Source organism: Mustelus asterias, chromosome 3, assembly GCF_964213995.1.
Source record: "Mustelus asterias chromosome 3, sMusAst1.hap1.1, whole genome shotgun sequence".
Lineage (NCBI taxonomy): Eukaryota > Metazoa > Chordata > Chondrichthyes > Carcharhiniformes > Triakidae > Mustelus > Mustelus asterias.
In genome coordinates this window covers 127,748,275-127,765,369 of record NC_135803.1, presented here as the reverse complement: position 1 = coordinate 127,765,369, position 17,095 = coordinate 127,748,275, and the positions used below count along the sequence as shown (strand labels likewise).

Sequence of the window (17,095 nt, the reverse complement as noted above, 5' to 3'; positions counted from 1 at the left end):
GGGCAGCACGGTGGCACAGTGATTGACACTGCTGCCTCACAGCGCCAGGGACCAGGCTTAAATTCTGGCCTCATGCGACTGTGTGGAGTTTGCACGTTCTCCCCATGTCTACATGTCTACTGGCTGCTCCAGTTTCCTCCCACACTCCAAAGATGAGCAGATTAGGGTGATTGGCCATGTTAAATTGACCATTAATGTCAGGGGGATTAGCAGGGTAAATGCCTGGGTCTATGGAGATAGGGCCTGGGTGGGATTGTTGTCGGTGCAGGCTCGATGGGCCAAATGGCCCCCTTCTACGCTTAGGGATTCTATCATTCTATGATTCAGCAATGCGCAGGGAGATTTTCCCATTGTTAAGTTTCTAATTACCCGCACTTTAATAGTGTTCAGATATCATGGTCTAGAACTTGTTGAGTGACTTTATATCCAATGCTAGATCCAAACATAGCATAAAAAGTCCCATTGGATCAAAAGATAGTGATGGATCAGGAAAGCAACCTCAGTTCATCCATCTGTAAGAAATCTAAATTCCCCAAATTTTAACATACAATTTTTTTTACAAGATTCCAACATTTCAGTGCTGATCAAGGAAGTCTATTTCAAAATTGATCACATTTTGTGGAAAGATGTTTCCTAGCATCAGGTATAAATTTACCTGTTACTAACTTAAATAAATATCTACTTGTCTTAATCTTGCAATTTAACTTTAAGTAGCATTTCAGTTTTTAAAATTCTCTCTTCATTTAATTATCTTAATCTTAACCTCTAGATGCCTTCTTTCCATGCTGGAAATCCAAGTTTTATCATCTTTTCTCATAACCTACAACTTGGACAATAGCTCGGCCCAATTTTAAATGTGTAAGTGTAGGGTTTTGAATGAGTTAAAGTCAGGGCCCCATCAGGCTTCTCAGCACTTCCATCAGCCCTTGAGTTTCCCTGTGGCTTGTAATTGGAAGTGGATATGGTTCTCATGATGCTCCAAAGTCCATTCCCTATTTACTGATGCCACTGCCAACTGTTTGAAACCAGTCTCTTCATAACCTTGGTATCACCTTTGACCACAAGTTGAGCTGATTATACTAATAATCAGGTCATCGCTAAGACTGCCTTTTCTTACAATGTGTCATCTGCAAATTTACAATCTTCTATCTTTCATCCACATCGTTGACATATATGGTGAAAAGCTGAAAGGTCAGTCGAGATGCCTGCAGAACATTGCTCGACTAATCTACCAATTAATGAACTAATCACTGCCCTCTATCTCCCAATCAATGTCACAAGATTGCCTTCAAGTCTGTACACTTTCATTTTTGCTAATAAGAATGGCAGATAAAATAAAAAGATTATTTGCTCAGCTTTTTATTATTTGCTTATTTTCAATTGTGACACAAGTCCTCCCCATTAACTTTGAGTTGTATTTATATACTGTTATCAAAAGTACTCACCTTGATTTTGGTTTCAAAAGGTTTACAGAATGGTGACCCTCTCATTGTCTGTGTCTTGATAATTTGATCATCAAGGATAGCCTGAATCTCATCCACAGCTGACAAAATGGAGACCCCAGTATCCCGATATAAATTTGTATTAAAGATAATAGTCTCCCAGGTTTCTTCCATCGTATGCATCGCTTTTTCCAATGAAAATTCCTAAAGAAAAATTCACTGAATAACATCTTATTTTGTCAAGAAATTGTTGTGTTTCCATATATTTTATTTTGAAAACAATTAAGTAATATTTTATCATGGCTTTTTTAAATGCTTAACTGCTTTTGGGTTATTCGTACCTTGTAGGGAACAATGCAACAACTAAGTTCTTAAAGGACGAATCGAAAAAAAACACATTTTCAAAGAAATTAAGAAAAGTGGAGATTGAATGTACATAGGATAGAATCACACAGCATAGAAAGAGGTCACGCTGCCCATTAAACCTCGACTGGCCCTTTGAAAAACCTAGGGCAGGATTTTCATGCCACACTCACCCCAAAACCAAAACAGCCCGCCTGAGGGCAACAGATCTTTCCCTGGTCCCCCCCACCCCCCTCCACCCAATTCAATTAGTCCTACCTTCCTTGTTCTTTCTAAACTAGCCCTTACAAAGTATTTTTTACAAGTAAATATCCAATTCCCTTCTGAAAGTTACTACTGAAGCTGCTTCCAGCAAGCCTCATAATTGTAACATTTTAGATAATTTAAAAATTGTATAAAAATAATGCTCAGCACATCCCCTCTGGTTCTTTTGCCAGTGAGCTGAAATTGGAGTCCTCTGATTCTGATCCTCTACTGACTCTCCTGCCAGTGGAAAAGTTTTACCTCATTTACCGTTTCAAAGCTCAACATGATTTTAAATATCTCTATTAAATCTCCCCTGAAGCTTCTCTGTTCCAAGAACAACAATCATGGCTTCTATAGTCTGTATAATTAAATGCAGTCCTTTATCCCTGGTATGTAGCAAAATAATTGATGCATCATCCTTCCTGAAGTGTGGTGTCCAGAATTGGACATGTTTTATACTTGTCAACTTTCATGATCTTAGGATGTTAGAAGGTGCTTTAGAGCCAACAACGTAATTTCTCCTTCCATCATTATGTGCTGTAGTTATTACTGTGATGTAGATCTAAATTTACCTTGGTGGCAGCAGCACTAATTTCTTCAAACTTTTCCAAGTATGGGGTGAGATTCAATTTTAACATTTTTTTCAGAGTAGTTCCTGAGTCTGGGGTCAAATCAGAGCCCATAATCCCAGACATCAGTGACCAGTGGCGAGGTCTCATACCGGGATTACACAGTATAGATACAAGGGGGACAACTTCCTAGAAGTAAGACAAATAAATGAAAGTAAAATATCTGTTTGATAGGTAACAAAACTGCAGGCATGAATGAGTTATCATAATTTTATTAAACTTTTGTTTATATACTCTTGGACAGAGAAATTTAAATTTTAAGAGAGTATCATTATCTCACAGATTTGCTTAACAGTAGTATTTGATGTAGTCTTAGGTTAGTGGATCGGAGAAAATAATGATCACATTGATGGGTTTTAATAAAACAGTATTATTAACGCAAGTTATTTTTAATAAAGTAACCTTTCCTGGTAGAGTTAACATATCCACATTAAAACATAATAGTGTAGAAACTGCTTAGAAGATAGAGGCCACCGAGATCTTCCAATCCTGCTGATGGTGAAGTCCTGCCACAAATTTCCTGTTGGTGGGGGTCTTTAAAACAGGAAACCCCGTTGACAATGGTGGGACCAGAAGATCCTGCTGCTGGCCAATGGTGGGCGGCACGGTAGCACAGTGGTTAGCACTGCTGCTTCACAGCTCCAGGGTCCCGGGTTCGATTCCCGGCTCGGGTCACTGTCTGTGTGGAGTTTGCACATTCTCCTCGTGTCTGCGTGGGTTTCCTCCGGGTGCTCCGGTTTCCTCCCACAGTCCAAAGATGTGCAGGTTAGGTTGATTGGCTAGGTTAAAAAAATTGCCCCTTAGAGTCCTGGGATGCGAAGGTTAGAGGGATTAGTGGGTAAAATATGTGGGGGTAGGGCCTGGGTGGGATTGTGGTCGGTGCAGACTCGATGGGCCGAATGGCCTCCTTCTGCACTGTAGGGTTTCTATGAATTCTATGAACCTCCACTGCATAACACGGAGAGGGAGACGTGGAAAATCCCACCCAGAATCTTGCCTCCACCTCTTCAATTATTCTCCCCTCCTCTCCTGAAGGTGTTGATACTTGACAGTATATAGTTCAACAGGCACTAACTAGCAAAGCTTCAGTTTCTCATTGTCTTTTATGCATGTTTTATGCATTGTCTGAATGCAATGTGCCAAGACATCAAGTATCAGTGGGTTATTTGATATAAAGATCATCATTGTCATGCTCAATCCTATTATCAATGAATGTTCAGTTTGCAGCAGCGGTCACTGAAAAAATCAGGGAGGGTGAATTTTAATGCCCTGCCCAGTAGTGAGTTTAGGTGGTGGGTAGGGATTCTGCTGCCTTTCCATCTCAGTCTGTGGCAGGAATGCTTGTGGGCAGCTTTCTTGCCTTGCTCTTAAGAGGTCAATTAGTTCCCACTTAAGGATCTTATCCTGCCACTGTTTGTACTCACCTAGCAGCAGGTATGGGACTGCCATGCAGGAAGCCTGCCAGGGTTGTTTATGGGCTTCGGAGAAGTGGGAGTCCCTGGTTCACAGGCACTGTGTCTGATTGAGGGAGCTGGCACCAGAAAGGGAAGTTCCACTGAGACCCATTTCCCTGTCCTTGCTGCCAACCTATTGCCCCAGTCACTTCCAGCCTGCAATCATCCTTCTGGCATCACTCACATATAGCCTGGGTCCCACAGCAATCCTGGGTCTCAGGTGGGTGTATTATTGGCAGCAGTAACCACCATCCCCTTGGTACTGCTGTGCAAAGAAGAGTAACCAGTTTTTGATTAGCTAGACTTTGTCCCTGGATCTTTGATCCTGGGGAAGGCCTATTGCTACCCAGTTAAAGTGTCTGATTGGCACTTAATGTGGCAGGCCCTCTTAAAAAGAGATGCGTGGGGCTCTCATCAGCTCTCCAGCCAGCAGATGGGACTCTCGTCACCTACATTAAATTCTGCCCAAGCGGTCTGGCTGCTTTAACCCCTTCTTTCCTTGTTCTAATGTTGACTACAATGACTCAACTTTTTCCTTGACCAAAAACAATTGATTTCAGCACAGACAAGGATCCAAACACTCAATTTCAAACTTTATGTAGCTTTGCATTATGTTGGAGAATGCTTTCTCCAGGGCATTGGACAAACTTGAATAGACTATAAGACATACAAGCAGAAGTAGGCCATTCAGCCCATCAAGTCTGCTCCACCATTCAATGAGATCATGACTGATCTGATATGATAATCCTCAATCCCACTTTTCTGCCTTATTCCCATAACCCTTGGTTCCCTTACTGATCAAAAGTCTATCTATCTATTAATGTACTTAATAATCCAGCCTCTACAACCCTTTGTGGTAAAGAATTCCACAGATTCACTACCCTCTGAGAGAACAAAATTCTCCTCATCTGTGCCTGCCTCCTTATCTTGGCTTAAATGGTAACCATATTGGAAGAGATTTCCATAATTATTTTCAGCCATGTGGTTGCCATGATGAATTAGTTTCAGAGAGTAATTTCTCATATTATCAAATCATTAATTGTGTCTTTTGACAGCTCCTTGCACTCAAGAATGCCATTTTTTTAAAAATCAAACATAATTCATTGAATACACCTCTAAAAACTGCTCAACTGCTTTGTTGGCTATATTCAACTTGTCAAACATATTAGGCGAGACTTTTTCATGGGATTCCTCTAAACTTCAACAATAATTTTGGCAGAAAAAGTGTTAAGTGGCCATTTTTATCCATTAGTGCCAGCTCTTGAGCAGCTCGGCCAAAGATAAAGCAGTGGATCAGAAGAACTCCATAGAAATTTCAGGAGGTAGCTTCAAGATTAGGCATGAAACAATAACATGCGTTTATATAGCAACTTTGAATTAGAGGAGCTCAGATATTTCAGAGGGATGTAGGGCTGGCGGATATTACAGAGATGCAGAGGGCAAGGTCATGGAAGGATTTGAAAAGAAGGATCAGAAGGATAAAGTCAAAGTCTTGTTTAACCAGATGTCAGTGCAGGTTAACATGATGTGGAGATGCCGGCATTGGACTGGGGTAAACACAGTAAGAAGTTTATCAACACCAGGTTAAAGTCCAACAGGTTTATTTGGTAGCAAAAGCAGAAGTTGGTGGCTTTTGCTACCAAATAAACCTGTTGGACTTTAACCTGGTGTTGTTAAACTTCTTACCAGGTTAACAAGTACAGGGCTAATGGGTGAATGGAATTTGGTATGAGTTATGACGAGATAGCAGCGGGCACTTGCAAATATAGGGCAGGATGTTTGGGCTGCGCTCGTCCCGAGACTGGAAAATCTCGCCTATGGTCAACAGACCTTTGCATGGTCCTCTTCCGTCTGCCACGATAAACTTAAACTTAACAGTTAGTCCTCCTAATTCCACTTAAACACAGAATTAAGAGGGCTAAAAGGGGCCATGAAATGTCTTTAGCAAACAGGGCCAAGGAGAATCCGAAGGCTTTTTATGCATCTATTAGGAGCAAGAGGGTAGCAAGAGAAAGAATAGGCCCACTCAGGGACAATGGAGGGAAGTTATGCGTGTAGCCATAGGAAGTGGTGAGGTCCTTAATGAGTACTTTGTATCGGTATTCACCAAGGAGAAGGGCATGACGGTTTTTGAGGTCAGGGATAGGTGTGTGAACACTCTAGAGAATGTCAATATATTGAAGGAAGAAGTGTTGAGTATCCTAAATTGCATTAAGGTAGACAAGTCCCGGGGCAGATAGGAACTATCCCAAGTTACTGCGGGAGGCAAGGGGAGAAATAGCTGGGGCCTTAACAGATGTCTTTACATCCTCTTTGACCAAAGGTGAGGTTCCAGAGGACTGGAGAATAGCCAATGTTGTTCCCTTGTTTAAGAAAGGAAAGAGGGATAAATCTAGGAAATTATAGGCTGGTGAGCCTGACATCAGTGGAGGGAGGCTTTTGGAAAAGATACTGAGGGACAGGATATATGCACAGTTGGAGGAAAATAGACTAGTTGGTGACAGACAGCATGGTTTTGTATGGGGAAGATCATGTCTCAGCAACTTAATTGAGTTTTTTGAAGAGGTGACAAAGATAGTTGATGGGGGTGGGGCTGTGGGTGTAGTTTATATGGACTTTAGTAAGGCATTTGACAAAGTCCACATAGCAGACTGGTACAAAAACTAAAATCACATGGGATTTGGGGTGGGCTGGCTAGATGGGTACAGAACTAGCTTGGTTATAGAAGACAGAGAGTAGCGGTGGAAGGGTGCTTTTCAGAATGGAGATCTGTAGCTAGTGGTGTTCCGCAGGGAGCAGTGCTGGGACCATTGTTGTTTGTAGTATATGTAAATAATCTGGAGGAAAATGTGGGTGGTCTCATTAGTAAGTTTGCGGATGCCACAAAGATTGGTGGAGTTGCTGATACTGCCGGGGATTGTCAGAGGATACAACAGGATAGAGATAGATTGGAGGCTTGGGCACAGAAATGGCAGATGGAGTTTAATCCCGAAAAATGCGAGGTGATGCATTTTGGAGGATCAAATTTAGGTGTGAATTATATTGTAAATGGCAGGACCCTTAGGAACATTAACATACAAAGGGATCTGGGCAGGCAGTTCCACCTAAAAGTGGCAACACAGGTGGCCAAGGTGATTAACAAGGCATGGTTGCCTTCATCAGCCAGGGCATTGAGTACAAAGAACAAAGAACAAAGAACAGTACAGCACAGGAAACAGGCCCTTCGGCCCTCCAAGCCTGTGCCGCTCCTTGGTCCAACTAGACCAATCGTTTGTATCCCTCCATTCCCAGGCTGCTCATGTGACTATCCAGGTAAGTCTTAAACGATGTCAGCGTGCCTGCCTCCACCACCCTACCTGGCAGCGCATTCCAGGCCCCCACCACCCTCTGTGTAAAAAACGTCCCTCTGATATCTGAGTTATACTTCGCCCCTCTCAGCTTGAGCCCGTGACCCCTCGTGATTGTCACCTCCGACCTGGGAAAAAGCTTCCCACTGTTCACCCTATCTATACCCTTCATAATCTTGTACACCTCTATTAGATCTCCGCTCATTCTCCGTCTTTCCAAGGAGAACAACCCCAGTCTACCCAATCTCTCCTCATAGCTAAGACCCTCCATACCAGGCAACATCCTGGTAAACCTTCTCTGCACTCTCTCTAACGCCTCCACGTCCTTCTGGTAGTGCGGCGACCAGAACTGGACGCAGTACTCCAAATGTGGCCTAACCAGCGTTCTATACAGCTGCATCATCAGACTCCAGCTTTTATACTCTATACCCCGTCCTATAAAGGCAAGCATACCATATGCCTTCTTCACCACCTTCTCCACCTGTGTTGCCACCTTCAAGGATTTGTGGACTTGCACACCTAGGTCCCTCTGTGTTTCTATACTCCTGATGACTCTGCCATTTATTGTATAACTCCTCCCTTCATTATTTCTTCCAAAATGCATCACTTCGCATTTATCCGGATTAAACCCCATCTGCCACCTCTCCGCCCAATTTTCCAGCCTATCTATATCCTGCTGTATTGCCCGACAATGCTCTTCGCTATCCGCAAGTCCAGCCATCTTCGTGTCATCCGCAAACTTGCTGATTACACCAGTTACACCTTCTTCCAAATCATTTATATATATCACAAATAGCAGAGGTCCCAGTACAGAGCCCTGCGGAACACCACTGGTCACAGACCTCCAGCCGGAAAAAGACCCTTCGACCACTACCCTCTGTCTCCTATGGCCAAGCCAGTTCTCCACCCATCTAGCCACTTCTCCTTGTATCCCATGAGCCTTAACCTTCTTAACCAACCTGCCATGTGGGACTTTGTCAAATGCCTTACTGAAATCCATATAGACGACATCCACGGCCCTTCCTTCATCAACCGTTTTTGTCACTTCCTCAAAAAACTCCACCAAATTTGTAAGGCACGACCTACCTCTTACAAAACCATGCTGTCTGTCACTAATGAGATTGTTCCGTTCCAAATGCACATACATCCTGTCTCTAAGAATCCTCTCCAACAACTTCCCTACCACGGACGTCAAGCTCACCGGCCAAGAGTTGGGAAATCATGTTGCAGCTATATAAAACCTTGGTTAGGCCACATTTGGAGTATTGCTTGCAGTTCTAGTCACTACACCACCAGAAGGACATGGAAGCTTTAGACAGAGTGCAAAGAAGGCTCACCAGGATGTTGCCAAGTCTCGAGGGTGTTGGCTATGAGGAGAGGTTGAATAAAGTAGGATTGTTTTCACTGGAAAGACGGAGGCCAAGGGAGACCTGAAAGAAGTCTACAAAATTATGAGAGGCATGGACAGAGTGGATAGTACGAGGCTTTTTCCAAGGGTGGAATTACAAGGTGCACAGGTTCAAGGTAAGAGTGGGAAAGTTTAAGGGAGATATGCAGGGCAAGTTTTTCACGCAGAGGGTGGTGGGTGCCTGTAACGCACTACCAGAGGAGGTGGTGGAAGCAGGCACATTAGCAACATTTAAGAGGCATCTGGATGGATTTATGAATAGGGAGGGAATAGAGGGATATGGACTGATTAAGGGCAGAAGATTTTTTTTAGCTTAGTTAGGGCATCATGATTGGCACAGGCTTGGAGGGCTGAAGGGCCTGTTTCTGTGCTGTACTTCTCTTTGTTCTAACTCTAAGGGAAATGCATTGTCAGTTCTGATATATAGACTTTCATCAACTCAATTTCCGGACATTTTGGTCAAGACTTTCATGAAATACACTGATCCCGCCATAACCCCAATGCATTTTCTATGGAAAACAGTTCTCTTGCTGGAAATGTCTGTTGCAGCTCCTGAGTGGAAGGAACCATTTACAGGGGTCAGAAAAGGCCTAAAGACCCAACCTTATTTTTTTGTACAGGCCTTGGACTGAGCTAACACATGATTTATCAACATTCCCCTGTCTATGGTCCCTGGGTTGGTGGGATCAACAGCAGAAGGCAAGAAAATGCAGCAGCTAGCCGATCTTCATTTACACTTGGCTGGCAGGGAAGGGATGATAAGTAGTCCTCCTGGCTGGATCAAGGGAAGAAAATTAAAGTTGAGCTGGCAACACAACAGTAAGGCATGGCATTCACTTTTCATGACTTTTCTACTGCTATACCACCCAATTTGGGGCATGATACTGGACAAAAATCATAGCCATCCTCTCAATTTAAGAATGTTATTAGTTTACCACATTTATTATTTATTCTACCTTAAAGTCTTTGATTTGAGCCATTACTACGCTACACATTGTTACACTTGCACTTTCTTTCTTTTCTTCTTCCACCTCTTCCTCAGCAACAAGTCGTCGGCGAGGGGCTGACTTCCTTTTTTCAAGTTCTGCTTTCTTTTGCTTCTGCCGGAAGAATTTTAGCATCTTGTAAATCTCACGAAAGAATTCATCTACTTCTGCCTCCATGCTCTCTCCATTCAGATCAAGGAAGGAGCCATCCATCCACCTTAAGAAACCAGAATATATATCATTGGAACTCTGTTAACAGTCACAGTCACAATTAACAAATACTTCCATACACCAGACATGAAAACAACAAAAGAAGTTACAACATACCTACTTTTTCATAAGCAATAGGATGAGTTTTCTTCAATAATTACCTGTTCCTTGGGAGTCATATCTTGCCATCCTAAAGACTTGATAATTAATCCAATTATTTCACATCCTTTAAGTTTGGTTTAAGAGACAGAAGAATGACCTCTGTCCTGTCTGGTTTTATTATGCAAAACAAATCTAATTTCCTTTAGTTACGCTGGGTTCAAAACAATGAAAAATAATCAAATGTGAAATTAATTGAGTAATACCTCAGGAAACCTGACCGGAAAGGAACATTATTTATTTACAGAACACACAGTAAAGGCACAATGGTGGTGTACACAAACTGATCCCAGCCTGGGACTGCACTTCTGCAAGTCCAGTCCTGGGTCTGCCTATTAAAACGCTTAGGTGATGAGTTCTGACTAGGCAACCATTACCTTGTTACCAGGGAAACTCATACGCATTGAGCCCCACAGGGAAAACAATCAATGATTTCCCCATGAGTCTCATGGGGGTTATTATAAATTACTAAACCAGAGTTGATTCCTCAGAAGATGGACTCCTTTCCTAAAATACTTTTATGAGTTAAAAATACAAGAGGCCGAAAGGTAAGCCATAAGATTCAGTCAAAAATTTTGTATCCAATCTATATTCTCCAAGTTGGAAGCCAATGCTTTCCTCAGATCTTCAACAATGACTGGTCATCCAACTAAACTAGCCCTGTATTGCGTTACGAAAAAGCAATCCGTCTCCCTCCACAATTCCAAAACCAGCTCAGTAGATATTACCTGAAATTATTCAATCTCTTCTTACAGTTCAAAAAGAATAATCTTTCCACAGCAACTTCATCTATCCAAATGAAAGTACAGTAGACAACATCTTTGACATACATACATTCAATGAGTGTCAACAATGTAAAGGCTCTACACAAAGATTGGGTCCTTTATTTTGCACTAGCTTGGACCCCAAAACCATAAATTATGTCTACTTATGCCTGTTGCACAAATTAAATTAGATTTAAATAAATTAATAATTTCAACTGTTACAAATGTTGAGTTCCACCGTTAAGGAACAGAAATCCGTATATATATATTTGAAAACTTGATCCTTATTGCTATTTCCTATTTTAAAACTGGACTTTTCTGCTGACATAAAACAATTAAGATAACTCCCTCTGCCTGGGAGTTATCCCCAGCAGTCTCCAGAACAAAGGAATTTTCCTCTCAGCTTTCAGAATGTCACACCTCATTATACCTAAGGAGCTACTAACAGATAACCTGAGACATGTCAAATCAACTTCAAAGGGAGGCTGCAGGAAGGCCAGTTGCATTTGGTAAGCCAATCTTGTTAGTGGAGTTAGTGGGTTAGTAGAAAATAGATATTGTTTAGGTAATTTAAATTTGTATATGTGTTGGACTTAAACTATGGTTTTAAGTTTAAGCTTTATTTATAGTTCTGTAGTTGTGTGTTAAAGAAACTAGTGTTAAGTTTCATTCTAAAAATGCCTGCATTCTAATGAGATTTTACCTCTCTCAGCTGCACATCCAGTTTACTGTTTTACCATCTGACTGCAAGGCCACGAAGGAGCAGGCAGGACAACCGGCCAATCTAACCTGACTCTGCTGAAAGATTTTGTACCATCGCCTTAAGAACTGAGTCAATCTCTGTGTGCCAATTTCATCTTGCAACATCAATACCATCTGTAAAGCAAATCTTAGAACCCTAACCAGCCAAATTCTAAATGCCTACATGAAATAATTCCTCATTGTACTCAGATTCTGGGACACAAACTCACCTGAACTAATATTCAGCTTTTCCTGTGGCCCTTGAACTGCAAATCTCATTTTCTCTACCCCCCTCCCCCTCCCAAATTACTGTGAATGCGGAGTGGGAAGTTGCGGACACTCCTTTTGTGGATTTTGAATGTGTGAAATAATCTAATTATTTGAGTTAATCCTAACTTGAGTTTGCTGTGGATTATTAATAAAATTGGATTACAGAAAATTATGCCACCACTTGGTCTTTAAAACAAACTAAGTACCGAAGGAAAGTGGAGAATTTTCAAGGAATGTTTGTCTGGAGCTCTGCATGACAACGTTCCGATGAGACAGGGGGGTGTTGGTAGGGTACGGGAACCGTGGTGCACGAAGGTTGTGATGAACCTGGTGAATAAGAAAAGAGAGGCGTACAGAAGGTTCAGAGAGCTAGGAGGTGTTAAGGATTTAGAGGAGTATACGGGATGTAGGAAGGAGCTTAAGAAGGAAATTAGGAGAGCGAGAAGGGGTCATGAGAAGACCTTGGCGGGTAAGATTAAGGAGAATCCCAAGGCTTTCTACAAATATGTCAAGAGTAAAAGGATGAGATGTGAAGGCATAGGACCCTTAAAAGGTGAAGGGGGAAAAGTTTGTGCGGAACCGTTAGAAATGGCGGAGCTGCTTAATGAATACTTTACCTCGGTATTCACGGTGGAAAGGGATCTGGGTGGTTGTACTGCTGGTTTGCGGTGGACAGAAAGGATCGAGCATGTGGACATAAAGAAAGAGGATGTGTTGGAACTATTGAATGGCATCAAGGTTGGTAAGTCGCCGGGACCGGATGGGATGTACCCCAGGTTACTGTGGGAGGCGAGGGAGGAGATTGCGGAGCCTTTGGCGATGATCTTTGCATCGTCGATGGAGACGGGAGAGGTTCCGGAGGATTGGAGGATTGCAGATGTGGTCCCTATATTCAAGAAAGGGAACAGGGACAGCCCGGGAAATTACCGACCGGTGAGTCTAACCTCAGTGGTTGGTAAGTTGATGGAGAGGATCCTGAGAGACAGGATTTATGATCATCTAGAGAAGTTTAGTATGATCAAAAGTAGTCAGCACGGCTTTGTCAAGGGCAGGTCGTGCCTTACGAGCCTGGTTGAGTTCTTTGAAAATGTGACCAAACACATTGACGAAGGAAGAGCGGTGGATGTGGTCTATATGGACTTCAGCAAGGCGTTCGATAAGGTCCCCCATGCAAGACTTCTTGAGAAAGTGAGAGGGCATGGGATCCAAGGGGCTGTTGCCTTGTGGATCCAGAACTGGCTTGCCTGCAGAAGGCAGAGAGTGGCTGTGGAGGGGTCTTTCTCTGCATGGAGGTCAGTGACCAGTGGAGTGCCCCAGGGATCTGTTCTGGGACCCTTGCTGTTTGTCATTTTCATAAATGACCTGGATGAGGAAGTGGAGGGATGGGTTGGTAAGTTTGCTGACGACACCAAGGTAGGTGGTGTTGTGGATAGTTTGGAGGGATGTCAGAAGTTGCAGCGAGACATAGATAGAATGCAAGACTGGGCGGAGAAGTGGCAGATGGACTTCAACCCGGATAAGTGTGTGGTGATCCATTTTGGCAGATCCAATGGGATGAAGCAGCAGTATAATATGAAGGGTACCATTCTTAGCAGTGTAGAGGATCAGAAGGACCTTGGGGTCCGGGTCCATAGAACTCTTAAATCGGCCTCGCAGGTGGAGGATGCGGTCAAGAAGGCGTACGGCGTACTGGCCTTCATTAATCGAGGGATTGAGTTTGGGAGTCGGGAGATAATGCTGCAGCTTTATAGGACCCTGGTTAGACCCCACTTGGAGTACTGCGCGCAGTTCTGGTCACCTCATTACAGGAAAGATGTTGAAGCCATTGAAAGGGTGCAGAGGAGATTTACAAGGATGTTGCCTGGATTGGGGGGCATGTCTTATGAGGATAGGTTGAGGGAGCTTGGTCTCTTCTCCCTGGAGAGACGAAGGATGAGAGGTGACCTGATAGAGGTTTACAAGATGTTGAGAGGTCTGGATAGGGTAGACTCTCAGAGGCTATTTCCAAGGGCTGAAATGGTTGCTACGAGAGGACACAGGTTTAAGGTGCTGGGGGGTAGGTACAGAGGAGATGTCAGGGGTACGTTTTTCACTCAGAGGGTGGTGGGTGAGTGGAATCGGCTGACGTCGGTGGTGGTGGAGGCAAACTCGTTGGGGTCTTTTAAGAGACTTCTGGATGAGTACATGGGATTTAATGGGATTGAGGGCTATAGATAGGCCTAGAGGTGGGGATGTGATCGGCGCAACTTGTGGGCCGAAGGGCCTGTTTGTGCTGTGGCTTTCTATGTTCTATGTTCTAATTCAAAACACCTTCTGTTCATGGAAAAGCAGTAAGAGGAAAAAATGCTATTTGAACTGACCCCTCTCCTGTCTGTAACACTAGGATATCCACATTTTGGTTTCACATGATTGACTGCTTCCCACGAATGCTGTTGATATTTTCTTTTTCTCTGAATAAGAATAACCTCAATCATTTTCTGGTTTACAATGCGCTCCAGTTTGGGCTCTTGGCAATTCTTTGTAACAAACGCAACTATTTACTTCTGCAAGTAGTTACACATAATTACTGGTCCTTCAACTGCAGAGTGTGCCTCTGACGGCTAGCTGGAAAGGCACAATGTGAAATTGATTTGGGTAGTCCTAACTCTGTTGTTAGTGGACATAGGTTCACAATGCATATTGCAGTAATTTGGCAATCTCAGGATGAGTGATGTGAGAAATTGTAAATGCTACATTGGGTGAAGGGTTAGAGCACTTTACTGGTGCAGAATCAGGGGAGTTTTACATTGTAGATGACTGTGGTGCAACTAACCTGAGTGTGCCAAAGCTGCACCAATATCTCTAACTTTATTGATCACAATCAATTTAGCTACCTTCTGAGCTGGCTCAGATTTCCTGAATCCCCTTCATCCTTGGTGATATTAGAAAGTCATATACAAATATTTATGAACAGATGGGCGGCACGGTAGCACAGTGGTTAGCACTGCTGCTTCACAGCTCCAGGGACCTGGGTTCGATTCCCGGCTTGGGTCACTGACTGTGTGGAGATTGCATGTTCTCCCCATGTTTGCGTGGGTTTCCTCCGGGTGCTCCGGTTTCCTCCCACAGTCCAAAGATGGGCGGGTTAGGTTGATTGGCCATGCTAAAATTGCCCCTTAGTGTACTGAGATGTGTCGATTAGAGGGATTAGTAGGTAAATATGTACGGATATAGGGGTAGGGCCTGGGTGGGATTGTGGTTGGTGCAGACTCGATGGGCCAAATGGCCTCTTTCTGCACTGTAGGGTATCTATGATCTATGATGATGTGAAAACACAGTAGATCCAGAACAGACTCCCAGAGTACTTCATTTATCATTGTCCCTCTGACATAAATTTAATGATTACTCTCTGGGTTGCCTTATTCTTTTCGGTGCTCCACTTACTTCTTTTCACTCCGTTGCCATTTTAGAATCTGGGCAAAAAACTTCTGGTATGGTTCAGTGGTAACTTTGATATTTTCAGCCAGTGGATAAGTGGTCAGGTCCCATTTGTAGAGAGCTTCTTCACTGTTGATATATTCAATTAACTCCTCTGCATCTTGTAACCTTTTCTGTACTGTCCGCACATCATTCACATACTGCAAAGTAAATCATATTTTCTTAGTACTTAGTAGCCTAAATTTTCTACTTCAAATGTAAAAGTGTCCAGGAATTACTTTACCCTTGAGTGAGTTATTCTACTGGACAAAAGCAAATACATGTACCAAAAAAGAATAACTTTCAATCTAAATTAAAACAGAAAATGCTGGATAAACTCAGGTCTGGTAGGATTGGTCAATTTGGATCCTCACATTATATGGGCAGTATGTCAGGCAGATTGTATTGTACAGGGAGAGGAACTACTGTGTCTTGTACCTTCTGTTCTTTAGGATCAGAATTATTTTTTAAAGCAAAATTACACATAAATTTATCCAGTAGATATCAAAACTTTAAAAGATATTTAAAAACATTTGGGCCTGAATTTCATGCTTATCGAGCAGGTGAGGTTGGTGGGTGCAGAAGCAGATCAGAGAAGAATCATAAAATCAGTGCAGGAGGAGGCCATTTGGCCCATTGAGTCTGCACCAAGCACAATCCCACTCAGGCCCTTTCCTCATAACCCCACATATTTACCCTGTTACCCCCCCGACACTAAAGGAGCAATTTAGCATGGCCAATCCACCTCAGCCGCATATCTTTGGAGTGGAGTGTGGGAGGAAACCGGAGCCCAGGAGGAAACCCACACTGACACAGGAGACTATGCAAACACCACATGGATGGTGACCTGAGGCCAGAATTGAACCCAGGCTTCTGGTGCTGTGTGGCAGCAATGCTAAACATTGTGCCACCATGCCGCCCTGGGTATACAATTTTAGATGTAAAATTGCAATTGAGGCAGGAGTAAGTTGAGTCCAATGTGGATATGTGTGGGGTTTAAGAAATATACAAGCAGCACCCTGTGGGTTACCAGGTGTTGTGGGAGAGGCTGAGGAAGCTGGCTGCAACAACAAAAAGAGGAATTCCATTGAACAACAATGGCCTCAACACCCAGTGGGCATGAAAGGGAGGATGGCAAGTCCAGCGGGCACTCTGCCCCCCATTTCTCCTGGAGTGCCTGGAAATAGTCATAGAGTCCTCACCCTTTGACTCCCAGGCTCCTCATTGGAACCATTAGTAGAGTAATCCTCCAATAAATACTGGTCCATCCAGCAATGCCCACATATTGTAAATAAATAAAAAATATTAGGGGTATATTGCCGTGCTCCCCTGATCAGTCCAGGCATCTAGACCTCATCTTCAGCAACCCAATGGACTCACTGCCACTGCCCTTGTGGAGGCATACCTCCTTTTGTACATCTCTCTCACATCTGTTCTTGGAACATGAACCACCTTTTCAAGGGTTAGCCTTTATCATCCAAGAGTTATCAATCCAAATGAGCTAGAGTGATGGACAAACTTGTGATTGTTACAGGATGTCGGCATCATGTGAGCTGCCAGGATACTGTGTACAGACATGCTGAATCTGTGTCTGCTGGTTGCATACAATCTAAACATTTA

The 17,095-nt window shown here is 43.1% G+C and overlaps 1 protein-coding gene across 1 annotated transcript in view; it reads right to left on the bottom strand.

Moving 5' to 3' along the window:
* Positions 1 to 17,095, bottom strand: part of dnah12 (dynein, axonemal, heavy chain 12) — a 184,003-nt gene that overhangs the window by 128,393 nt on the left and 38,515 nt on the right. The window contains exons 12-15 of the mRNA XM_078203274.1: positions 15,443 to 15,636; positions 9,846 to 10,092; positions 2,624 to 2,809; positions 1,446 to 1,646 (exon numbers count right to left, since the gene is read on the bottom strand). Coding sequence (XP_078059400.1) covers positions 1,446 to 1,646; positions 2,624 to 2,809; positions 9,846 to 10,092; positions 15,443 to 15,636 — 828 coding nt within the window. The remainder of the gene's footprint in view (positions 1 to 1,445; positions 1,647 to 2,623; positions 2,810 to 9,845; positions 10,093 to 15,442; positions 15,637 to 17,095) is intronic.